This window comes from Melopsittacus undulatus, chromosome 1 (genome assembly GCF_012275295.1).
Source record: "Melopsittacus undulatus isolate bMelUnd1 chromosome 1, bMelUnd1.mat.Z, whole genome shotgun sequence".
Taxonomy (NCBI): domain Eukaryota; kingdom Metazoa; phylum Chordata; class Aves; order Psittaciformes; family Psittaculidae; genus Melopsittacus; species Melopsittacus undulatus.
The window spans coordinates 101,124,812-101,150,976 of record NC_047527.1 but is presented as its reverse complement, the minus strand read 5'-3'; the positions used below and the strand labels follow the sequence as shown (position 1 = coordinate 101,150,976).

The 26,165-nt window shown below is 37.0% G+C and overlaps 1 protein-coding gene across 1 annotated transcript; it reads left to right on the top strand.

The window, feature by feature from the left end:
• The first annotated feature begins 1,048 nt into the window (after window positions 1-1,048).
• LOC101877406 (growth hormone-releasing hormone receptor) lies at window positions 1,049-24,519 on the top strand. The gene is made up of 13 exons (XM_031049835.2): window positions 1,049-1,127; window positions 8,579-8,757; window positions 9,292-9,399; window positions 10,605-10,705; window positions 12,581-12,678; window positions 14,354-14,486; window positions 15,333-15,486; window positions 16,767-16,827; window positions 16,933-17,002; window positions 18,596-18,687; window positions 19,421-19,550; window positions 21,091-21,132; window positions 23,650-24,519. The coding sequence occupies exons 2-13, from the start codon at window positions 8,745-8,747 to the stop codon at window positions 23,770-23,772; spliced, it is 1,125 nt and encodes a 374-aa protein (XP_030905695.2). The 5' UTR covers window positions 1,049-1,127; window positions 8,579-8,744; the 3' UTR covers window positions 23,773-24,519.
• Window positions 24,520-26,165: the final 1,646 nt, after the last annotated feature.

Below are 26,165 nucleotides of genomic sequence, written 5' to 3'. Positions count from 1 at the left end.
AAATTTAGCCGTACCAAAACCACCCAGCACTCATCAGATTAATTGGGTCCAAACAATGAAGATTTCCATAGACATTTTCAAAAATGATTTGAATAAAATCAATAGCTACATTTCATTTGTATATGATTAAATATCCTTGTAGCTACAATAATGGAGGAGATCTTCAAGAGAAAGAAAAAGTACTAGGAAAAATGCAAGAGTTTTAGATAAGTTTTGGATGCTGTTCTGTGTGTAAGAAGAGTGCAGAAACAGGGCTGGCAGGAGCAACAAGCTGTTGTGAAATTAGCCAGTATCTTATAAACTATGTGAGCTGGTAGCACAGTTTAAAAGTATTCTGCAAAGAGCAGCCAGAGAATCCTTGAGAGAGCTGTGAAAATGTCAGGATTTTTCCTTTGGAGAGCCCACGGGGAGAAGCACATTTCCACTGAATATTCAATCTCTCCTTTGCATCTCTGCTGTCCTAAGGGCAAGCTGCCACAGCTAGAAACAACTTGGCAGAGGAGCTGTATGCAATAGGCAGTGCGTTAATCATTGAGGCGATGAGTGGAGAGAAGATGTAATAATTACTGACCTATCAAGTGATCACCTATCAAGTGATCAGGTGAAGTGTGGGAGTGGACTTGAAGGGGTGGTGGTATTCAAGACTGAAAAACTAGGATAGAACTGGTAGGAAGTGATAATTTTTTCTGTGCCTGTGGAATACTGGTCTTTCAGATGTACTTTTATGGTGAAACTATGAAGCTCAAAGTTCTGTAAGTTAATGAGGCAACTTTTCAGTTTAAATAAAGAAAAAAAAAGTCTTTTTTAAAGGAAAAAAAAAAGGACCTATAAGCCCTTTAGACTTGTCTTTTGTCTTAACCACAAGCAGCTGGAAATTTACACAGAACAGCGACAGTAGGAAGGAACTCATTTTAATGGAATGTCTGTGCTGCAGATTGGCAGAATAAGGATGAAAATACAGAAAAGCCAAGTTTTCCAAAATGATTTATGGTCATCAGAGTTTCTGTATGCTCCTATGCTTTCAGCATGAGACTCCTCTATACCAATGCTCATTCTCCCTGCAAAAGGAAAGCCTTCTCAAATGTCTTGCACAGGGCTCTGCATGTGTTCTAGTACACTGAAATGCGGTAAGTAATGCCTTCTGTATTTTTTATAAGCATGAGTTTAACAGCACTGAGTAAACCCATATAATGGTTCAGATTAGTTCCTGAAATGGAAAATTCTAGCACATATAGCAAAATCTTACTCATAGGCAACATTTTTTTCTAATACCAAAAAGTGTACCCCTATGAAATGTGAGGTGTTATTCATGATACATTTTAAAACGCTAGTTGAAATGGCTGCAAAATGCATGATTTTTAGACCATTTGTGGGATAGCCTAAAGACTGGTAACCTCAATAACACTGACACATTACAGGAAACCTGATGTGATACATTACAGGAAACCTGATGGATACTCAGCCAAAGATTTTGCTTTTAATCTGGAATCTCTTTGGAAAGGAAAGGAGAGGAAATATGTTCGAGTGCTGTAACACAGCCTCTGCTGGCATGAACTTGTGATGGCAGCACCAGTCACTATGCCTTTATAAGATTTTCAAGGAATATAACAATATTAAGTATTTGCAAGACAGTTGAAATTCCCTGTTGCAGTCTTACTAGTGAAAGCACTTTGCTTAGTGTTAAGATTAAGGATGTCTACCTCCTCAAATGGTAATATGAGGTAATCATAGAATCATAGAATAGTTAGGGTTGGAAAGGACCTTAAGATCATCTAGTTCCAACCCACCTGCCATGGGCAAGAACACCTCACACTAAAGCATGCCCCGTAAGGCTTCATCCAACCTGGCATTGAACACTGCCAGGGGTGGAGCATTCACAACCTTCCTGAGCACCCCATCAGTAAAACACTGGTAAGAACCGGATACTGTTGCCAGACATAATTTTGAAGGCATGTGGTAGGGTGAATTGAAACTCTGTAGGTTTAAATTATCTTACCAGATTTTTTCATAACTTTACCTGCTGAAATGATAAATTCAACACCATGGGCTGAATTTTTTCCATGCTATACCACTGTGGGGAAGTATCTATCAGTTCTTGGAATTCTGTAGCTTCTGAAAAAAAAAAAAGAAAATTTGTCCAAAGTTTGTACACTCATAAGTGTTTATTTACAAGGTCTAGAGCTTCATCCTTCTGAACTAGATGACAAAAATTGAAGGGAACGCAGCTCTAATTTCGTTTTAGACAGCCTCACGAAAGCTTGTTTAATTTATGCAAGGATAAGGCTTTGGAGAAAAATGAAATAAATCCTTATGCACACACTGAAAGGAAAGATTGCCAATTTCACCTCTCCAAAGACACTTTCTTTCATTGCACATACTCAGTTCCATCACAGATCCAATCTACAACCAAGCCAGTAAGGCTTCATCTCCACAGGTATCTCCAAACACAGGAGAGTCCCTTATAAGTACAATTGTAGTCTAGGAGCTGGGAGACCCCTTTCCAAGGTTTCAGCATTTTCCTACTCAAACTGTGTAGATAAGCAGTAAGTGGTTGTTTAATATAACTGCAGAAAGATGAGCAGGGAAGATGAAAAAAAAAAGCAGTGTCAGAGGTGATCACAGGGTTGTAGGATAGACCGTTGTGGGAATATGGGAGCTGGCATTAAAAACTGATTTTGAGGAATGGCATGATATGAGAATAGAAAAGAATAATATTTTAAAGTTATTTCATATCTTGTGTGTCTGATTTTCCAATGTTAACATTTGCTTAATGTTGATATGGAATTTGAAGTTATTCAAGGTGGTATAAATTGTTAGACAAGCTTTCATACATAAACAACAGCCGGAATAGGGCTGACCTTACAAAGTCTAGGCATTAAATATTTAGCTCTGAGTGAGACTGGGTATTTCCAGAGTGGGATTCATCTGGCTTGTCCTAAACTTGACATGAATGAGCTGAGTGAACATATTTCTGAATTATTACTAGAGAAGTTGACTAGTTCAGATTTAGACACTAAACTGTCAGAGGTCTGAAGCAAAGTAAGAATAGTTTGTGGATTTTGCCTGCAAATCAATGTCCAACAGATACTGAACATGCCTGTGAGTAGGTTTTGATTCTGTATTTTACAATATGGTCCCAAGGTCACTATAAGCCATACAAACACACCCACACACAGATACACTGAAGCCACACTATGAAATGTGGTTTATTAGAATAAATTGACATTAACATTAGCTGTTAGGAGAGGCTTTCTCTTGTGTCAACCATGTTGTTTTAATACAAGGTTAGCAACTTTTGGAGCTGTCCATTCCTCCTAAAATAATAATGTGTTGTAAAGAAAGAAACAGGAGGTTTCTTTGCCAGGAGGAACAGAATTCCCATAATCTTGGAATCAATCACTGAATTCATCCAGTCCAGTATTTGAGCATGCAGCAAATTAAAAAAGATGGAAAGCAGGTTAAATATAGCTTAGAGAATTGTTAATATTTATTTCCCACTTCACTATACTGTTACGTCACTTCTGTGCAAAAAAATAAATGCTTCAAATCAGCATATGACAAGACAAAGGGAAGTCAAAAGCAGGTGAAAGATGCTAAGAAAGGCTAAAGAAGTGAAGTTTGACTCTTGCTTTGGAACATGAAGTTTAGCCCTTTTTACCACTGTGCCCTGTACACCCTGAGTCTGGCAGTGCTTGTAAGTAATTGCATGAAGAAAAGCTTTTAATTTATTGTTTTTCAACAATTGTTAGTTTTCTTCTTGGAGCAGATGGTCAGAGATTTACTTTTTTGTGTGTGAGTCTCTCTTTATTTGCTTTAGATTCCAGTTAAACAAGAGAAGATGCTATGAAAAGTGTGAACAGCGGCAGAAGGGACACACATTGTAGGAACTAAATATCAATGCATTTCACTGCTTTCTTACCACATGCTCACTAAGGAGAAACAACATAACTGGCATAATCCCTCCTTTTTCTGTGTAGGCTTTAAAAGATAAGGGCAAAAAAGAAGAAAACAGAGGAAAACTGTTACATAAAAGCAGCTGAATTTTGTTTAAGAGTTTTCTTAAATTTCAGAGTAAGCAGTCTTATTAATTACAATTTCAGCTGCCTTGTTTATAGCATTAATGTTATTTAATATGTGAGCAGTTGGGATGTTACAAGTGATAAATGAGTCAAATGGGCAGGGGTACTTATGGCAGAATCACAAATATCCAAATGCATTAAAAAGCACAGAGGTCTTGCTGATATTTTGCTTTGGACAAAGATTAGTAAACCAGCATGCAGGATCACACAGATATCAGGAATGGTCTGTGAAAAGTGGGGGAAGGATATTTCTTCACTTTTGAGAGTAATTCCATTTTGAGCATCTTCCTTTTGTGATCCCTTTGCTCTATCCTTTCCTCTTCCCTGGAAATCTTCGCTGAAGAAGCATTTCATGAGCACAGCTGCTTGGTTTTGTGCGTCAAGAGAAATAAAACACTGAAATGACTAAAAATACTTTTTGCTGAAGTGAAGCTATGGTTCCTTTGTATCATCTGTGTGAGAAACTCCACCTCCCTCTAGTGGGAGCAGATAAGTATAATTGCTCATAAGTAGAATATCAGGATCCAGTCCTAATAACTATATCACTGAATATCTCTGTAAGAACTTGATCCATTTACCCAAGAGACATAGCACCTTTTATAAAATTGGATTAGTTATAACGCCATTATGCACTGATCAAAAACAAAAGTTTATGTGTAAATGTATAATAAAATTCTCCTGGAGTGTGTTACATATCTTTTCATAATAGGGCATATGTAAACAACTCTTATTTGAGTAGAAAATGGTGGGAAAACTGACATCTGTTTTCACTGTTGGTATATCTTGATAATACGTTATCCCTGGAAAAGCTGAACTTTTGGAGAAGTTTTAAATGCTAAAGAGGCTGACTTGCAGCTTCATAAATGATGATTTTTTTTCTGTCATTGTTTGTATGGTGCCTACTGTAATGTGAAAAGAGTGGAAATATTAACACATTCTGATGTATATGGGAGAAAATGGAGGAACAGCATCATTCAGGTTTTGCATGCCATTATGAAAACACTGAGAATTATTAAAAAAATAGAAGCTTACTTTCTTATGTGTGCATTTCATGTCCCTCTTTAGAGCCTGATGTGGAAGAGGGTTTTTTCTTGGTTTTGTTGCTGGTTGTTTCCTTTTTATTATTATTTTTATCACATTAAGAAGACTTTCAGTAGAAGCCCTCTGACAAGGGCTGGTTTTTGGCAGTTATGCAAACCCACAGCTCCATTTAGTACATTAACTGATGGATACAACAACTGCAAATACACATTCTATTTGGAACATGTCAATGTTCATTTCAATTGGAATTTAGTTTTGCTCATTAGCAAGAAATTTTTTTTTATATTCAAGAGGACAACCTGGAATATTAGCTATGGTCCTCTCACAAAGATTTTCTATTTTTGCTCCTGTTGTGCAATTCCTATAATTTTTGCCCTTTTAAAATTCTACTGACGTGGCAAACAAAAAGATTTTATGAAACTTAATTTCTTTATGGATCCTACAAACCAGAAACACTTGTTTTATTATCAGCTGAGCTACAAGGCAGAATAGCTCTGCTGTAATGATCTGTGCACACACTTGCACAATGTCAGTAGCTGTAGTAACTGGTATTCATCTAAATCAGTTCTGAAGCCCAAATTTAAAAGTAACCATGAATTTAACAGTCAGGGGAATCCTAATGAATTGAATCTAAACCATAGATCATTCCATGCAGAACTACATGTATTAAATAATTCAACTGTTCTATGCACAAAAATGCTAGCTTCTCTCTGTTATCCTCATGAAAGGAACCTGAAATGACTAGATCAGATAATGATGTTTCTGTAGATGTAGACACCAAAGGGAGCTAAATCACATACACAGACATGTATTCTTGTCTTAAAGAAGGTCTCATACCTCTATCCCATTATTTGATGGTTCCATAAATGGGAGGAAGGGAAAGAGACAGAAAATGAGATTAAACAAGTAAGTCTATAGATGTTTTCAGAGTAATTTGGAACCTGATTATGCAACTTATTTGGGAATACTATTCAGAGCTGTTTGGAAAGCGTAAGGGTCTGCTAGATTTAGTCAAATACTCTAGGGGGCTGAATATCTCTAGAACACAGCCTAGGAGTGGAATAAATCTTTTTAGTTTATTTTAGCTGAGTTTCTGTCATAGCAGATCTTTCACTCAGTGTTTATTCAAGCAGCAGTTAGTTCTGACTTGAATATAAACTGTGAGAGGATCTCTTAAGGTCAGGCCTTCTTGAGGGAAGAGGTAATAATTTAAATACTCGCCACTTGATCAGTCTCATTTTTTCATTTAAGATGCATGTGGTAAACTGTCCTCACAAGTCTGGAGACGTAGACAGAAAAAGAAAAAAGGGTTTCCTGGACTGGTGAATAAGCCAAACAAGCTTTGCTCTTGCCATAAACATTTCAGTAAGCAAAGAGAGTTTTCATAGGCATAACCTAGTCATTTTTTTGCCAGAAGAAATAATTTAGGACTGTGCAAATGGGTACATTTCCTGCCTACTGAGGTTTTCCTGGGCACAGTTTGCTGAACCAAGGGCACGGTGTAAAATATTTTTTCAGTAAATTGGTTGGCTGTTTTTTCTACTGACTAATAAAGTTATTTTTTGCAATAGCTACCATACATGATAGGTAGAGAGCTTTTCAGCATAGATGAATTTCATTGTCCAGGGTGAGTATAAGGGAGAAGAATATGTTTGCATCAGAAGAGATATCAAGTGGTCTATGACATTCAAAACAGATGCTAATATTCTGTCATCCTGTCTATAATTGCACATCTTAGCAGAGTTGTTGCGCTCCCTATACTACCTGCTTTTATTGATAGGGGCTGACATCACTGAGGCATTCCACACAGCAGATCTCCACCTCCTAGGGCTAAGGCAATGACTGGCCTTTGTTCTATCCATTCATAGTTACCTTCCTCTCAAACACCAAACTTTGTTCAGCCTTGAGCATGGGAACTTCCTTTTCATGAGCATAGGACCTTCCTTTTCATTGCTGCCTTAAACTGCAAACTGACTGTCAGTTTGGCAGAAAAAACGGATCCTCCTAAACATGTATGAAATGGGAAGCAGGCTATGTCCTTGAAGGGCATACATGTGGATACATGCCATTTTCAAGTGCGAGGGTCCAAACACCATAAGGCTCTACAATTAATCGAGTATTCCCCAGAAGCCTGAAAGCCTCAACTTTTTAGACAATATGCAGTCCAAATGCTATGCAGACCAACATGAGATATGGACATTAACATGTAGGGGAAACACCAGCTTATTGGAATGGATACAATCTGCCCTCTGAATGAACCGAAAGCCAGGTACTTATTTTTCAAATTCCCTGAATATTAATCTTCCCTAGGTGGAATAAAACTGAGCCATATGCTAGCCACCTGTTCACAATGCAAGTCTCATCCTGAGTTTATTTTCTGCTGTGTGTATCTATGTCTTGATATCCATATTCACACATACAGAGCACACTGGCATCAATGGCCAGGGTGTAGAGCTGAGAGTGTGTCTGATGACAACTGGCCTTCTGGGACTGGGGACAATGGCTGTGGTTGTACAAAGGATATATTGCTTTCTTTGCGAAAAATAGATGTGTCTACTTCTGCATAGAGGGTACATCAGTTGTGGTGTGTATCAGCCCACTGCAGAATTTGTTCTTTCGTCAAAATACTTTCTTGGCCAAGGTACTCTGGATGTCTCCTAATTCTGTTGTGGTGTCCATCTAAGCACAACTCTAAATAAGGACTAACGCAACTAAAAGGTTCCTACTGTTAAAACACTGAGTGCCTTTTTTTTTCTTTATACCAGCATACGAAACCAACAAAGGCTTTGATGGAAATGTTTCTTCCAAAGGAAGGAATTTTGCCTCCCACCCTGTGTAAAGAAAAACAGATGGCAGAAGGGAGAGAACAGATTCCCTCCTTTTGGGATGAAGAGCTCATTTAGAAGACAATTTTGCAGTAATTGTGTGTGGTTTCAAGATGTTTCTTCAAAGATTGAAAGGGGCATGTCTATGCTGAGGACCAAGTGGGCTCTGAAGTATGCTCTGCAGTGCCAGGCTCTTCACTGTTAAGAAAAGAAGTCTCCCCAAGTGCATAGTGTCTCCCTGGGCCCAGATTTAGCGAGGCTAAAGTTAGGGTGCAAACAAATCCTGCACTCAAATCCAGGCCCTAGCAAAGATTACATTCCTTATAACGTAGACAGAGAATCTTATAAACTTCCAAGTACAGAGCTGTAGCTACCATCTTTTGATAGCTATACTACATAATAATTTACTCTGATGTAAAGTAGCACAGCTCAACTGCCTTTGAGAGAGCTCAGCTGGGTTCATCTGCAAAACCATTGTAATCTGTGCAGAAACGGTGCCACCCTTTGACTGCTGAACTCAAAGCTAGTGTTCCATGTCCTTAACACAGCCCTATTACTTGCAAAATTTGGCCCAGAGTTAAAGGCTATGCCCAACCCCTTCTTATTAATCATCTGAAACTCCTCTCCCTGTAGGTTGCTGGGAATGTCCACCCAGAATGTGATTTTATGACAGAGCTGAAGAAAAAGGAGGCTGAATGTCTAGAAGACCCAGAAGAGCATGGAAATGTAACACCAGCAGGTATCCATGTGTGAGAGATTAAAAGACTGAGAAACACCTTACCAGAGTCAGAAGACAGCCATGCTGCCAATGTGTATGTCCAATTGTTTTACTTCTTGTCCCATATCCTTGCTCTCTGGTGAGCTTTCTTTCATCTACTCCCAGTCATCATTCATTTTCAAATCTTTTTTTCAACATTTTTTTCATTAAAAAATATGGATGGTCAACCCATCTGAGTGAATCCTTGCACCCTTGTCCTATTCCTTCCCCAGCCGGATGCTATCATGGCATCACACTTGCTCTGTGAGGGCAAATGGATCTTTAAAAATAGTGTAACCCTTTAACAAATACTGTCATGTGGCCTTTCTTCCAGCAACTTTGTCCCACAATGCGTTTTCACTTGTTGCATTATGTCTGAAAAACCACCACATTCTTACACAAGGAGTCTAACTAAAGCAGATTAAATAGTCCCCTGGAGGTGTTTGTTTCTCAATATAGAATAAAAACTGTGGCTAAATTATTTTTATAAAATATGTAAGGGGTGGAATGTCAAAGTTTAAAAAGTTTTGGGGTTTTATTATACTTAAATATAATTATGCTTAAAAATAAATTTTGCTTTCTACCTGAGGTTGCAAGAGAGCTTGGGACAAATTACTGTGCTGGCCAGAGGCAGATGATGGAGACACTCTTGCCTTACCATGTCCAAACATCCTCTTTCACTTCATGAAGGAACCAGGTGATATACTATCATGGTTGTACTCCTAATATTGTGTTGCACGCCTGGCAAAAGTATTTCTAAAAATGGGGGTGAAGACAGAGAATTGCAAGTTCCTGCTCTCTGTTTGGATCAGAACATTACTGCAAAGTTTTCAGTAGGATCTGAAGGAGCTTATCAGTTCTTTTCATGTTTTAAATGTATACATAACTGGATATAATTACAGTCTGTGATGAGGCCATGAGCCAAAGAACACTGAAATCAATAAAGTGATTTCAATTGGTTTCCGTAGGCTTTGGGATCAGCTTGGTGCATGAGTTCTCCACAGAGCTTGTATGACAGTAATTTAAGTCAGAACTTAAACATAGGGCTTTATGAAATTTATGCTCTGATTAGTGTGGGACGAAATGAAAGGCAGAGGAAAGAATAATGTGATTGTTCTTTAAAACCAAGCAGATACAAAGCAGAATTTTGTCATTGAAATAGCATATGTGTTAGGTTAAATGCAAGACTGCAAACTAATGCTCTTGTGACTGTTCACTGTCTGGGTGAATATGGCAAGGAACAAACTGAAAGCCCGTAAGGAGGAAACCATCTTCCAGGAAAGACCTAGATCTGGCAGTTCCACAAGAAAAAGAAACTGCAAAGTCCAACCTCTGCCTCACCCAGCACATGCTAGTTATAAAAGAGGGATAAGGAATATCCCTTTCATCTGTGCAGATTCATTTCCTGCCCTGAGATTCTTTGACTTACCCTGCATCTGACTCATTAATCTTTTTATGGAAACACGTTATCCTCATAGAACAAATTGCTTATTCCAACCTCTCATCTGCAAATAAAGGGTAAGCCCCAAGGAAGGTGGGAGTGAAAAAGGATACATGAGAGGGTGAGTGCTGAAAAAAAGCAGAATTCTGATGGAGCAGTGCTTCCCAATTTTCTTCAGTAGACATCCTTGACTCTGATGTGATTTCTTCTTTGTTCCTTCCAACTTCTACCTCTGCTGCCTCATTTCTCTCTCTTCTTTCCACTGCTTGTCTCTAGATAAATTAAATAAATTTCTTTCTGGATGTACACATGCAAAATGTCCTATCAACTCAGTGAGATACTAAAGGAGATGATCCCTTCCTCTTGGTATAACCTTTATAAGAGCAAAAGATCTTCTCATGTTTTTTTATTTTCTGTGTTATGGGGCTCTTCATCAGAAAAAATAAGTGTTTCTGTTTCAGCTGGGATAGTAAAAAGGAACTGCACAAAGAAAGGCTGGTCTGACCCATTCCCTCCCTATCATATCGCTTGTCCAGTAGAAGATGAGATTCCACTTGATGAAGTAAGTTTAATTAAATAAATATATGTGAATGGTGTGCTGATGTTAAAGGATTCAGTTCTATTTCTGAAGACCACTGCAGAGGGAAATTTAGCTGAAGCTGAAATTTCTTATCAACTGTGGAATGCAATCAATTATAATTTTTCTCTAGTTACTTTTTTTTTGAGAATTACTAGGGATATTTTCTCATTCAGGAGTACTACTGTAACAAAACTAAAGCCAGCTGCAAATCCTGTGCCATCATGCAGTACTACTGAACTTGCTTGCAGCTATAGCAGCTAGAGCAGCTAGAGATATATCACAAAATGAAAATATGAATTCAGACATTTCAATAATATGTCAGCAAGATGATTTTGTGGCATCACAACATCCGTACAGCAAAGGTGCTGTTACACCACCACCATTTTAAACTCAGAAATATCTCAGGATGAAAGTGATTTCTGCTTTTTTATCCTGCCTAGCATAAAATATCTAATTCAACAAGGAGAAAAAAAACCCTACATCTCTGTAGTGCATTCAGAATTTGACATATTTCTTCAGCTAGGCTTGCGCAATTGTTGATATTTAGGGGTTATATCTATTGTGCTTGATCTCTCATAAGGATACAAACATGTTGTATAGATGTTTTTTAGCTTCCTGTAACTCCTCTTCCAGAGAAAAGAATAGACTAGGGCTAGTCAGAAATGCACACAACATGAATGTAGGATCGTCAGTGCCAAAGGTCTTGCTCTGCTAAACCAGACCTACCAACCTGTACTTCTAAAGGCAGGTGTGGTGATAGAACCTTTTTCTTGCTGGCAGAAAGTGATAAGGTCTCATTTTACAATGAGTTGTATTGTCTTCTGTGAGTGCTTGTCTGCATTCGTTAACTAGAAAAGAAACAAAATAAGAAGGAGCAGGTTTGTGTTGACAATTAAACAACACAGTTCTGTGGCCATGGTCTCATACAGCTTGTTTTACTATAAACTCATCGGCTCATACTCAGGCAGCTAACTTTCAAGCACTTAAATAAAATAAATCCTACATAATATCAGGCTTATAATGCCTTAAGTTATACTTATGGCTCAAAATAAGTATCTGCCCTTCCCCACAGGGAACTGTACCAACACACTGCATAGCTGCGCAGAGTTTAGGATATAAAAACATTGAAACAGGACCTAAGAGAGAGACCATGTTAGGTTTAATGGAAAGATTTGCAGCCTAAAGCTTATTCCTTCTATATAATTCTTCCATGTGTGATAATTGAAGTCAGCTTATTTTCATTCAGAGATCATGTCTGATAGAGGTGCCATTTAAATTGAAATGGATTTTGATTGACATTCTGACTGAGTAACAATTGAGTTTGGCAGCAAGAAAAGAGGAAAAAAAGACCAATACCATGAAGAAACACAGCTCACAACACAAAACACACACAAAAAAAGGAAGAATAAATGGCAAAACAGTAAGTAAGGAAGCAGAGTGAAGAAATTTGGAGACACATAAGGAAAGGCTGAAAGAATTCTGTATTCATCAAGCAGATAGCTGCCGTCAGTATCGTCCTGTTACTACTGTGGAGAAAACATGGTATAAAACGCAGTGCTTATAAAAATAAGAGTTTTTACAGTACCTTTTTGCTTTTTATATGGTTTTATGAATGAGCTTCCAATCATCCTGATTAATACAAGTTTCTTTACCAGACTAGGCTGTGGAATGGGTATTCAGAAAAGAAACAATGAGTAATTTCAGTTGAATTGTGCTGTGGGGTTAAAAGGGGAAAAAGAAAGGGAGTCAGGGATGTGAATAGATTGGAAACACTGAACAAAGCAAAATTACCAGAACCTGTAAAACAGCTGTCATTTGGCTGCAAGCTATGTGACAAATAATTCTATTCTTTTATAGAAATCTTACTTTTCTACTATAAAGATCATCTACACTGTAGGGTACAGTGTATCGATCACCTCACTCATTGTTGCCGTGACAGTTCTTATTGCATTCAGGTATGTAAGATTATTCTCTAACCTCGATTGTTTTAACAGTTCTTAGTATCTTCGGCTGTGTGAGACAGCATTAGCTATAACGAAGTATTATTTATAGATATTCAGAAGAATAAAATAAAATATTCCATTCATATTTGTTGCAATAATATTAAATTGAGGCTAGAAACAAAAAGCACCCAGGCATAAGACAAAGAACTGGGAAATAAACCCTGTCTATTTGCAACTCAGTTTGATACTAAATAACCAGTAGTTAATTTTTCTTGCTTTAGAGGAATGAGTGTTTTAAAAAACTATGTGTGTTTGCTTTTTATGGCTTCAGTGAATTTTATATTAAGAAGAAGAATATACTCAAATAACTTGATTCTGAATAAATGTTCCTACAGCACCGCATACACTGAAACATTTACAACCAAAGACATATTTTGAAAGTTACCCACTCTACATTTGGAAAGATTTCTTTACAGCTACTAGATATTTTCAGATGTAATTTAGATTGTCTAGAACAAAGCAAATTGATTATTTTCTCATTTAATGTAGATTTGTTATTTACTGACATATAGGATTCATTTTATTAATCTATGTTTATTTCTTGTGTATCCTCAAGACAAAAAGAACAGTGTTTGTATTATGCTGTGAGAGTAATTTTTCTCTGGGGAAAGTTTCTTGACCTCTGCTGGTTCCTAGTTCGTGCCTGGAAGGCAACAGATACATTTATTGACATCCACTCTGACCTCAGGGAAACAAACCAGCCTAATGGAGGGGAAAGAAAGAAACAATGGGCATAAAAAGACTTATCAATAGGGAGGAAAAAGTTGAAGTTAACAATGGGGTTGGCATCTGAGTTCAGTAATAAAATTCTGCACACTCTAAGTGAGATTTAAGATTAGGTGATTACTGAGATTGCTGGATCTGGATGCAATTCAGCTTTTAATGGAACTCTTTGCGTATGAGGTAAAATTTCAGCTTCAAAGGAAAATATAAAGTTGATGCTTTTTAACTTTATAAGCTTGTATTTAATAACAGTAAAAAATAATCTGACTGATTTGAGAATTTAAAGTAGATGTGACAAATTGTTTTAAAGCTCTCATCAGCATTCATTTAATTTGTAAGAGTAACTTTGGAGAACTAAGGAAGAATACTTTATTTCTGAATATAAGGCTGTCTACAAAGGGGTTTAATGTAGTTTAACTCACCCACAACATAAGGTATAGAAAATCTTGCTAAGTTTTACTCTGTTCATTGAGAAAACTGTTTAATTAGTTCGGGATACCTCTTCATGCTTGCTCTTGGGAGTGGTTTAGAAATAGTGAGAACTTTAGAAGTAAAGATCATTCCTCAGACACAGGTTTTTCTTGGCCCAAAATCAATGCCAACCAGAGGCCTGGCTCAGGGATACTAAACACAAACTAAAACTGAGATTCCTGAAATTTGACAGCAACATCACCAGATTACCACCTAATAACAAAAGTGGTTAAGGTGTAAGACTGCGAGTGAATTGCTTTACATGGGGAAGGTTTCTAAGTCTGCCTGCCTGCAAAGACAGTTTAGTGGATGAATGTGTACTTTCTATACATGCTTGTAAGTAACTGAGATTAAACAAGAGCTTATTGCATATTTTAATTACTGCAGCACGAGTTAGTTAATTGCCTCAGAAGGACCTCTCCTTTTCTTGCAGGAGGCTTCGCTGTCCCAGAAATTATATCCATATACAGCTCTTTTTTACTTTTATCTTGAAAGCTATTGCCATCTTCATTAAGGATGCTGTCCTTTTCCAAGAGGAAGACATTGATCACTGCAGCTTCTCTACAGTAAGCATAAGAAAAGTGGGATACTGTTGTACTTCATGGTTTTGCATACGGTCTATACATGGTTTCACTTTTCATGGCTTTTTCTACTTACCTTTTTTCCTTCTAACCAGATAACGAAGATAATATAATTCTTTTATTCAGTATGTTTTACCTCCCTAAGTGTCTACCTCATGTCCTTCGGTGTTCTGAATGCATCAATTTGGAATCCTGTAGTTCTCTACATCAGACATAGATTTTGCCATATCATTACACTGTTAACACTTCCATAATTTAAAGCTTTAAAATTTGCTATCTCTGAGTACCTCATAGGACAAATTTTAAGAGATGATGCTTCTGGAAATGTTTGATTTCATGTTCTGACCAAAACCTCTGAATTATAAACTGAAAAACATGCAAGGTACTAGGCTATCAACTTAGCTTTGATCCAGCCACAAATACTGGCAATATGGCAATGGTTTTCAAACAAAGGTTTGTGGGATGATTATTCTACATTCATACAAATTTAGAGCTAAGCATAAGTAGGAAAGTGGGTCCTTGAACATTTGTTGAAGGCCCATGCATTTGTCTCTACTCACATAAGGTACACTGGAGGCAGTGCATTCATGGGAGAAATCACATGCTATGTTTCTAACATAGAGACACAAAGCAAAATGGAGATTCATAGGTATTATTATGGTTAAAGCCTTTTCAGAAGATCATTTTACATTTTAAGGTCTCTCTTTAAACATGCATGTAATTGTGAGATCTTGTTCTTTGTAGATTTCAGCAAAAACTACAGATGACTACTACAAAGCAAACACATGTATCCACAAGTAATGCTTATATTATAAATTTCCTGTTCCTTAGACTGAATGCAAGATCTCAGTTGTTTTCTGTTACTACTTCATGATGACCAATTTCATGTGGCTGCTAGTAGAGGCTCTTTACCTAAACTGTCTACTACTCTCATCCCTTTCTCATGGAAGAAGATATTTTTGGTGGCTTGTTCTCTTTGGTTGGGGTAAGTAAAGCTTTTACATGAGATTAATAAAAGGCAGGATGTTAAACAAAGTTCCCATTAAAAATACTGGATGTAGAATCAAATTTGCCCAACTGAAGTGCCTACCTTGGCCATTACTTTGACTTTACTTTTACATATGTACTAGTGAGGAGCAATCAAGATTTTTAAAGTATGGCATTAAAGTTCCTATGAGAGAAGTGGAAAATTAAGTACACTCAAGAACCCATAGAGGGTGATCCAGTCCACTTGAACTGCTCCCAGTTGAAAACACAGGTATCTAAGGAACTATCACAAACACCAGTTAGGAACACATTGTACCTATTCATGCAAAGTATAGTTACACAGTCTTCATGTGAGAATGGGTCCCTGTGGAGTCATAGCAGGCATTTGTGTAGTCTTAATATTGCTATAGCCCATTTTTTGCATTGGGCAATTTTATGAATAAAGGAGCTCTATCCACCTAATAACAGCACAGGTAAAACACAGCAACATCCCCACTCCTTTTTGTTGTAGTCTGCAATAAATCTAATTGATTAGACCTTTTTGGTGACTTAGAAATCAAAAACTAAGTGGCTGCCCACACAGAGTTGCTGTGTCAAGCTAAAACCAGAAAACATGTCAGGTGAATGCCCTTGCCCAGGGGAATTTTTTGCTCAGTTCAGGGAGGCAATCATGCATTTTATCACCAAAGACTAAGGTAGGCCTGGCAAATAAGGAGACTGAATCATTCTGGGTATTTTAGAGAGACCTCAAGTGCAATTTAAGGAAGAGTTAAGATAGAATGCATTATATCCTGTGTTTGTAAAGTGGTAATATTACTATTATTTTAAGATTTGGTAAATGCTATTCCCCAGTATTTTGTCATGCAAAAAGCACCTTTATTAAATAAACCTGGGGTTTAATGTGCTATCTGCATACAAGGGCTAACTTCATGTGAGATTATAGAGGTGAATTGTTAGTAAGAGGTTGTAAATTCAGGCCTCTGGCAGAAATACATCATGTACAAGGTGGCTTCTATGTCCCTTTATATCTTCACAGTGATGCATGTTCACCAAACAGTTAATGTTGTAACTTGTTTCATTCCGTCATGGATATTAGGAGATTTCTTTCTAGCTTTGTACTATAATTTTAAAGTATTCCCATTACATGAACAGGCCACAAAGGGCAATTCCAATTCTGAAAAAGAATTACCTATGTCATCACAGCAGAATTTCAGTGGAAAAGATTTTGATTAATTGATAAAACTAGGCAATCACAGTTTTTGTTTAAATGTCTGACAGGTTTTCCAATGCTTTTCACCCTTATATGGATATTAGCAAAATTCTACTTTGAAGACACAGCGTAAGTCATTGTTTCATACATTATTCTATACTCTTGACTTATATTTCTAATTTATCTCAGTGATTGCATGCACATCTTTTTCTAAACTTATTGTTGTCTTTTCAGATGCTGGGATATTAATCAAGGCTCTCCTTACTGGTGGTTAATCAAAGGACCTATTATAATTTCTGTTGGGGTAGGTACTTCTGAGTTTGCCAACATTAATTAGAAGAAAAAAGACTGTCAAAATCTGGTTAGTGTTTGCTGAAGTGTTGTTTAAAACAAGGAAAAGGAATGGTAAAATTTGTACTGTAAACTTACCTATGTCCTATGCAAACTAAAAAGAGGCAGAGAACTGACAACTCCACAAAACCATTATCCTACAAAAAATAAAATTTTCATAAAATTGTTAGTGTGGTTGAAACTAATAGTAGGTGTATGGCTAAACCATCCTTTCAATATTTGAAAACAACATTCTAGCCTAAAAGTCCAGAATCAACCACGAACTTTAATATGAATTTTAAGTCAGTTTCTGTTCATAGGTTGTACCAATGATAATAACTCTTGAGCCTGACATTTATTGAATAAACTAATGGGCTTTAAATGATTATCATGTATGATTACTTCCACATGTCTTTAAACCCAAGCAGTGTATAAGGAAGCAGGTTATGGATGATCTTAAGGCTATCTATTAAAAGCTCAATTTAATTGGAGGACAGATGCATACAAATAAGGCATATATACACAAACAAGGTAAATGAAGAATCTCAAGTCGAATTCCGGTCATAGTGTGCCATATTTCAATAAAATATTATATTTTCTTCTATTGCCATTAATTTTTTCACTACTAGTGTTCATCTGACATCCACATCTGAAGTGAAGAGATTCAGGGGTTTGCAGTGATGATTTTTCTGCTGGAATGTACTTGAGGCACCACTGCTGGATAAAAGAGATTGGACTTCCTGGTAAAATGTGGACATTGTTGGGCAAAACAGCATTCAGCCTCAGCTAAGAAGAGCTGATGTGTACAGACACACAAAAATGCATGGGAAGACACTTTAATTGTGGAAAACTGAGCAGTTTCACAGACTTTAGTAAAGCTGTGTCAAATTGCAGTTGTAGAAAATTTGTGAGTTAGGATTAACCCTACCTAGCTTTGGAGCTAAGCTAATGTTCCTCAGTTCTCGCCAGAGTCAATAAAGAGAAATATGCACTCTTGGTATGTGATTTGTCTGACTTACAATAGATGCTGCCTTCAGAGGAGGTGATTCATCCCAAACCCCACCTGGGGCTGCATTGACTGTGCTGGCTGACTCTCCATTGACAACAAAGGGAGAACAGGGTGATCAGCTCAGATGCAGGCATCTCATTGTACATACCTATATTTAGTCAGATGAATTCTATTAATAATATCTAAAGATACTACCCAGAATTTAATACAGTAGTCATCTCAAAAGAGATTCAAAATTATATGAGCTACAGATTTTTTAAAAAAAAAATCACACAAACTATTGACAAAAATAATTTCCTTAACCAAGTCAAATTCTCAAGTTTTCATCTTCAGTTGTTTCTCTGAGAAGGAATGCAAACTGTTCAGATGTTTGAATGCTTTCAACAGGAATTACATTGATAATTTTGTACTGATCTCTTCGAAACTGCACAAATTGCATAATAACTGAAATTAAACACCCAGAATTTTGTTGCAAAGTTTTACATTGGAAAGTAATCTTTTATTTTCTTTCTCTCTTTTTTTCTTTTTCTTCTTTTTTTCCCAAAATATTGTGAACAGGTCAATTTTGTCCTATTTATTAACATCATCAGAATTTTGCTGAAAAAACTAGACCCCAGACAAATCAACTTCAATAACTCTTCTCAATACAGGTAGTGTATGGAAGAATAATTAAAAAGCCAATTATTTTAATAATAAAAGTTTGTATCATCTTTTCTAAACAGAGAAGCACTTGTGCAGTGCCACAGGCTTAGTTTGGTTATCATTAAATTTTAGAAATATCCAATCTTATCCCATTCCCAAGAGAACTAGTTAAAGGATGAAACTCATCTTACTTAATATTTGCCATCTAACTATGACGTGTTCAGATATCTACCTTCCAATTACAGCTAATGGGAACACTAGGAAACCAATCATTGAATCCACATTTGACCTCTGATTTAGGGCTGTAGATCTCCTTTCCTGTACTTGGACTATAAATGGATGCTGCATGTTACTTTAGTTGCAACTGTTTAGTTACAAATATATAACTATTTAGTTACAAATAAACATCAAATTTTCAGTGGAATTGATAAGCTAAAATATGTTCTAGTTCTTTTTGTTTTCCTGAACAGTAATCTCATTCAGAAAGACAGAATGCCAAAATACCATTAAAAAAGCCATGAACATGGTATAGCCAATAAGGCAATGAGCACCAGAAATCTATTTCTAGCTCATTTCTTATTATGTTTTCTGCCCAGCACTATATTTCCAAGAGATATGAACTTCACTTGTAAATATTCAGTTCCTCTTTTTAGCTTCTGCTCATTACTGTGGCATATCACATGCCTCAATTTTTACTCAGGGAAATAATATTACCTTACTTCTTCTCATGTCCTAAGCTAGACGTCTCTCAAGGTCAACTCTGCTTCTAATTCCATTATTTGGAACCCATTATATTGTCTTCAACTTTCTTCCGGAATACACCAGCCCGGGGGTTCGGCTTTACTTAGAACTCTGCATTGGATCTTTTCAGGTAAAATGACTTCAGAGGCTTCCTTTAGTAGATTTTCTTAGTTAACCTTGCAATATTAGTGTCCACATCACAACTAGTATTACACAAAAATATTCTGGATCCTGAAGCTAGTGTCTCCTCACAAAGTTAGTGGCTCTTTGCTGAGTTCTATGTTCTATCTGCCCTATGTTCTATCTGACTGTTGGCTAGAATATATATTTACAAATTTTGCAAATACAAGGCCAAGTCTTTCAGATGCATGTGTAAATTGGGTGGTGAGTCAAAGTTGAGCACATAAAACCTACTTTGCTACCAGTGACAATCCACATGCCTTCTCTGACTTCACTAATAAGATCAAGATGATTTCGGCTGGTGTTAAACTATCCAGGGGCGACAGAAGCTATAGGTACAGCCTCCTTGCTAATTCTTTGTCAGTGAGTAAATTGATAGGCAAACATATAAAAATTGAATAGTGCCTGATATGCACATCAACCCCATACAAACTACTGCCCCTGAGTGCTCCGAGTTTTCCTCCTGGGTGACCAGAATATCTGGTGTATTTTGAATGCCCCCAAATAGTCTGAGCTGGCACACAGAGCACGGACAGCTTGAGGAGCTTGGTGGCATCTAGAACAGCTACTGGGGCTGCTCTGACAGACCCTCCAGGTGGCTGTTCTGCCTGAGTTATGAGGAAGGCATCACTCAGTTGCCCCTTGCTTTCCTCCCTTTCCCTGTGCTGTACCTCAGAGTCTTCAAGAAGCAGCTGTGGACAATCCTATCAAACTTCAAAGAAGCATATGTCCCTCTGAATAGTTGGATGGCATAATTTGCCAGAATTCATCACCAAAAATCCAGCAGTTATGCTGATTTAATCTTCTTGAGGATATAATCCATTTTGGCAATCCTGTCCAATAAATCCTGAACATCTCAATCCTGACTCTCTGTACCTGGAGCTGGCCTTCATTTTGTTAATTAACATTGTAAGAAATAAATTAATTGAATAAAAAGGTGAGGTGTCTAGCTGATACCTGATCACATACGTCCATTGACCTCCTATGATTTTCCTGGGTTTATCTCAGTTCAAAACTTGAATGAAAGTATGCAGTAGGCCATAATTTGATCTCATCTGATATACTGCAAAGAAACAGAAGTTGACTGAAAGCTGTATGAGCTCCATACATGGACCTCCTTATGAACTCTGTTTCCTTACTGATTTACATCATGCTCACAGTGTGTTTTGTGATAGAATGGACCATACTTTTGTAAGCATAATGTGGGAGAATGTCAATTGCCATGTTATCTGTTATTGTGGATTCATATCATCTTACTGACTTCAGTGAAATACCACTAACCAGTTGATTATCTGGCTGAGCAGATTTACTGGAGATAAAGATGGAGCAGATTTACTGGAGATAATGAATTTTCCAATTTATACCAATTCTCCAACATACAGTGATAGTCATCACAAAGTCAGCTAGTGCAGGAAGCTTTTTTAAATTGTGCTAGTATTCAACACTTCTGTTTTGTTTTTGTTTTTTTTTTTTTTTTTTCTTTTTTTCAGGGGTTTATTGTAGCAGTTCTTTACTGTTTCCTGAACCAAGAGGTAAGGATAAGGAAACTATATTCTTTACAATGTTGCTTTTGCTGGCAGATACATAGAGTTAATAATCAGTTTCATACAAGCAGATAATCAAATCTTTTAGTTCTTAGGGTTGTCTGTTAACATGGGAATCAGTGAAGGTGAATTTAATTTCAATTATCTTCATGGGAATGAAGCCATCTAGTGGAGAAATGAGATTTTACTACTTTGCTATTCCATCAAACTTTTTTTTTTTTTTTTTTTAGCATTTTTTTTATCCTTTCTGCACATTTCTGTACTATAGCAGGGCTTGGAAGACCCATCCTCGGTCTGGATCTGAAAGTACAAGCTGCCTCAGTGATGCAAAGAGACCTCCATTTACTAAAAGTCTATGATTAAATTGGAAAGAATTTAAATTTATGCTGATGGCTCAATACTGAAATATTAGTTGTTTGTTGTTTTTTTTTTAATATGCTCATGAAGCTTCCCAGTTATGTTGATAAATCTGATTTTACATTTAGAAGATGTATGTCAGAATTTTACTGTTAATGGGACAGGAATTATTTAATTTAGCTTAGTCTCCAGATCCAAATATATATTCTAGATGTTATGGTAAGAACACACCTTAAATGAATTATATAGGAAAAAAACAGTTTATCCTCCATATTCTAGAATGGGTTGAAACCCTGAAATTTCCCTCTCTGACTACAGGGTAGCTGAGATGGCTATTTTAGAGTATGACTGCAATTCAGTTTCAGTCTACACTAAGAGTCTGCTGGTTTCTACCTGCAGCTCCTAAAAAAGGAGAGTTTTGATTCATATATACCATTCTACAGGACATTTCCTAGTGTCAATGGTATGTTTAAGTTGTCAATCCTACCCCCAGTCAACACAGTCAGTGAAATTCAAATGACCAAGTGCAGCTGTTTGTGTTAGAGGTAGCTGACCCATTTTAGACTCCATGGGCTGTACTGGCTAAGTCTCTATTTTCTAATTTTAAAGTCTAGGGCTCATTAAGGTTTCAAACAGTATTTAATTGTCTACTTGTGCCATGGTCCACACTTTGCTTAATTTTGTCAGGAATTTGTGAAATACTAAAAAAATCATCTTCAAAGATAATAATCTTTCTTAGCCTTTTGGATTAGTTTATGGCTATGAATTGTTGATGTCTCTAATGATGCTAGTGTTCAGTTAATACTCCTGTTAGTCTATTAACAATCCTAATCTGTCCTGATGCTAGACCATAGTTTTACTTACATTCAGCTTGACACCTCAGACATACAACATTTCATATAGAAATTTCCTTCATATTAAACATCTGGGAAGGCACATTTCTAATGGGAATCAGATGTGAATGCAGATCTTAGGGCTTGCCTGGATCCACTGTGTGTTTCTGTGAACATGACAATGAGTAGGTTAGGGTCAGAAGGCACCTTAAGATCATCTAGTTCCAACCCCCCAAGCCATGAGCAGGGATACCTCACACTAGACCATGTCAGTCAAGGTTTTGTCTAACCTGTCCTTGAACACTGTCAGGGATGGAGCATTTACCACCTCTTTGGACAACCTGTTCCAGTTTATTTGATATATATATATATGTATCTGTCAACAACAGAAAGAAAATGTCTTCTGATTGCTAATGGCTTTCCACTCCCCACCTTAAACACCAAAGTAGTATTATTTCTCAGCCACAAATTGGTGAATGTTGGTTAAGAAACTTGCATATTATACTTTTCTAGAAGCATGTGGAAACAAGACAAACATCCTTTAGCAACTGAGGAAGAGCAAGCAATGTGGAGTGAATGTGTTTAATTGTGTAAGCAATGTTAGTGAGATCATTACTAGAATATGTTTTCAAAGGGATATTTAAAATAAATGGGAAAAGATATAAAAAAAAATCCTGAGAAAATATTCTAGTGGTGAAGAAAGTGCCTTACAGCACTAGAGGTAGAAATCTCAAACTCTTCCCATTTCTCAGAAGAAGACTGAGGTGATGTGACTATGCATAAATACCTCAAAATGTAACTACTTTGATGCAAGGAAGTTTCTTAGTGTTAATAGACTTTTCAGTTCAGCAGAGGAAGGGGAACTGAGGACAACCAGGTAGAAATTGAAAACAGGTATGTTAAAAATGGAAATGAGACTGTCTTCATCTATTTAACTATGTGACAGGTCTAATAATTAACTTCAGTTGTTGGGCCCATGATCACTAACTAGGAACACAGAAATTGTCAGACCCATATAAAGTATGTCCTTACTTCTTATAAGGAAGAATGGAGTTTATTTAATCTTTTCAACTCTGAGCTAGCCACACTTGATGTTTTCATCAGTGCAGAGGGATCATCACATTGAGACAGGTCAGATGAGGAATACTCTGGAAGACCCTACTTCTCTCTGCTAGCTAGAAAGAGAGCCCAATGGACTGAGATGTCTAAATTTTACCAATATTTTTTTAGCCCCTGTTTTTGACTTTTCTCTTTCCCATCAGTCTACTCCCAAGCAGTATTTGACCACAAAATCACATTCCTCTTTCCTTTTGAGGTGCAAACGGAAATTGGACGGAGGTGGCATGGTAAGAAATATGGACTTATGCCAGTGTGGAGAAGGACGAGATGGACTGTGCCATCCAGTTCTGGAGTAAAAATGACCACGTCTGTGTGCTGAAGATGGCCTCAGGATCTGGAGTAATCACATATAAAAGCTTAATTAAGAAAAAAGGTAACCAACCAAACAAACCAAAAAACCCACCAAACATAAGAATTGCAGTTTATACTGAGCAAGTTGGAGGAAGGTCCCCTTCCACAGCAGTTTTTCCACTGGACAAGCATTTCAGTGACAGATAAAACACTGACTGGCCTTCTAAACAGCATCAATATGCTATGCATCACAGTAAACACAAATATAAACTCTTCTTGGTTGACTTCCTGTACACTTTCACCGATGAACCTTATATAATACAATGGCATAATGTGTCTAGAGAGTGGACACCAACAGTACCCTACAATGACACCACAGATGACCAGCTCAGATAACTGGAATTCAATCCTCATGCAATGGGAGATGGAGTCTACACAGCTTGTTCAAATTTTGTTCCTTGTTTTGATTCAGTAGAAATGCAAATAAGAAACCAAATGCCCTGTTAAACAGCAGCACATTGACTAAGAAGTCCTCTGATACTGTCTTTTTTATTGTCTCTTCAAAAGTTTCAAAGTTCACAATAACACACAATGCACTTTTGTATTCTAATGTTGTTTCAGTAGCTGCATGTTAGAGAAGTTCTGATACCCAAGTAGCAGTAAGTAGAAGTGTTGGGAAGGACAAGGCTCTGTAAGATAAACATTCAGGAATTACTGCATTTTGCAAGTAAGTTAAAAAGAAAAGCAAACTTTTGCACAGAAAGAGAATGAGACCCATGGGAGACAGAATAGGCCATTGCTAGGAATACTGCAAAGTACTTTCTTATGTGTGAATGTTTTTTCTCTCCAGTGCTGTAGAACATGCAGAAGCTTGAAAATAAACTCTACTTTCCAGTGTTTGTATGTGGAGGCTTTTGTTTATTTGGTTTGCTTTTGTTTGCTTTTTCCCCAATGGTTGTTGTGACCTGCAGATTAACAGTTTGATAAACCTTTCTGATGAAAACATCTGGGCTTGGAAGGGGGTAAAGAAAGCTAAACTGAACCAGTGAGGACCATTACACGGATACACTTTCACCCTGCCTTTCTGAACATTTCAGTGAGCTGGAAAATCCTATTAAACAACAGAAATTATAACATACAGAAGTGAACTTCCCTTCCTTTTTCTTTTGCTGTATCCAGGTAATTGCAGCTAACCTGAAGAAGTGGAATGTTATGTCATCTAGTTCTCATGTAAACGAGTTTAAGGTCTCTATCAACTAGAGTGGAATCCAGAGTAATAGCTTAACTAATACGTCTAAATTTTACTCATCTCTACCCATACATGCTTAGATAGAAAATTTCCTACAGCTGCTGCATTTCTGTTGTATAATTAGTGTTACGAATAATTTGTGAAGTGACAAATTTACTCTGGAGACCATCATGCTCCGGAACTGGAAGATAAAAGAAGAAGCAAATAAGAAAGAAATTTTTTTCTTCTGTTGAACAGATCAACTGCACTGTAAGGGGGTTACTTTTCTGTGGGATAGCTGAAACTGGAAACAGAAGTGGCTATAATCTGAAGATGTGACTCTCATTACTATACCAATTGCAGTTATGACTAGGCATGGTATGGATATTAAGATCACATTACATTTTTAGCAAATTCAGTCTTGAATATTAAGTGTCAAGCACAATTAAAAAACTTAAGTAATTCAGTTTTTCAGGAAGTGAATTATATTGAATTCAGATAATTTTTACTGAACTCAACACTAACTTAACAGCATGTGCACACTTATTGCATAAGATAGCGTTTATGCAAGTTCTTGCCTGTCACATGCAAAGTTTGATAAAACAAGTATGAAAAGTGTGAGTAACAGAAACTCCTTAACCTTTGAAGAATAAATTTTGCTAAGTATGATTTACTTTCGCTTGGAGTGGAGCCAAAGCAATGGAAAACTGACCTGATGATAAAGAATCATTCCCAGGGTGTGCAAATTGCTAAAGGGTTTACACTGCAATAAGTCAAGACAGAAGTAAAATATAGCTTCCATGTCTGACAGCTGTGGTTCTCCATGATCAGGACAAACAGCTAGAACTGCACCATCAAATTATGGGTAGGATTCACCTCTAGCTGTTACAGGTAAACAAGGTTAGGAAATTATGAAAGGGTGAGAGAGTGCCTCCCCTGCTCTGCCCAAGCACAAGCTTTATTTTCATAGCTCATATTTATTTCCAGCCAGATAAAGTTCCTTTATCCAATGGACTATATCTGCATGAGTGCTGGTGTATATGAGCGTGGTACCAGCACACAGGAAATTTTAGAAACAACTTTTTGGTAATAGCATTAATTTTAAGAGATTTTAGAAACTATATGAGCATCCACACCTAATCCACACTGAGTGCATTAACAGGCTAAGGATTTTCTTCATCTCCTTACTGAAC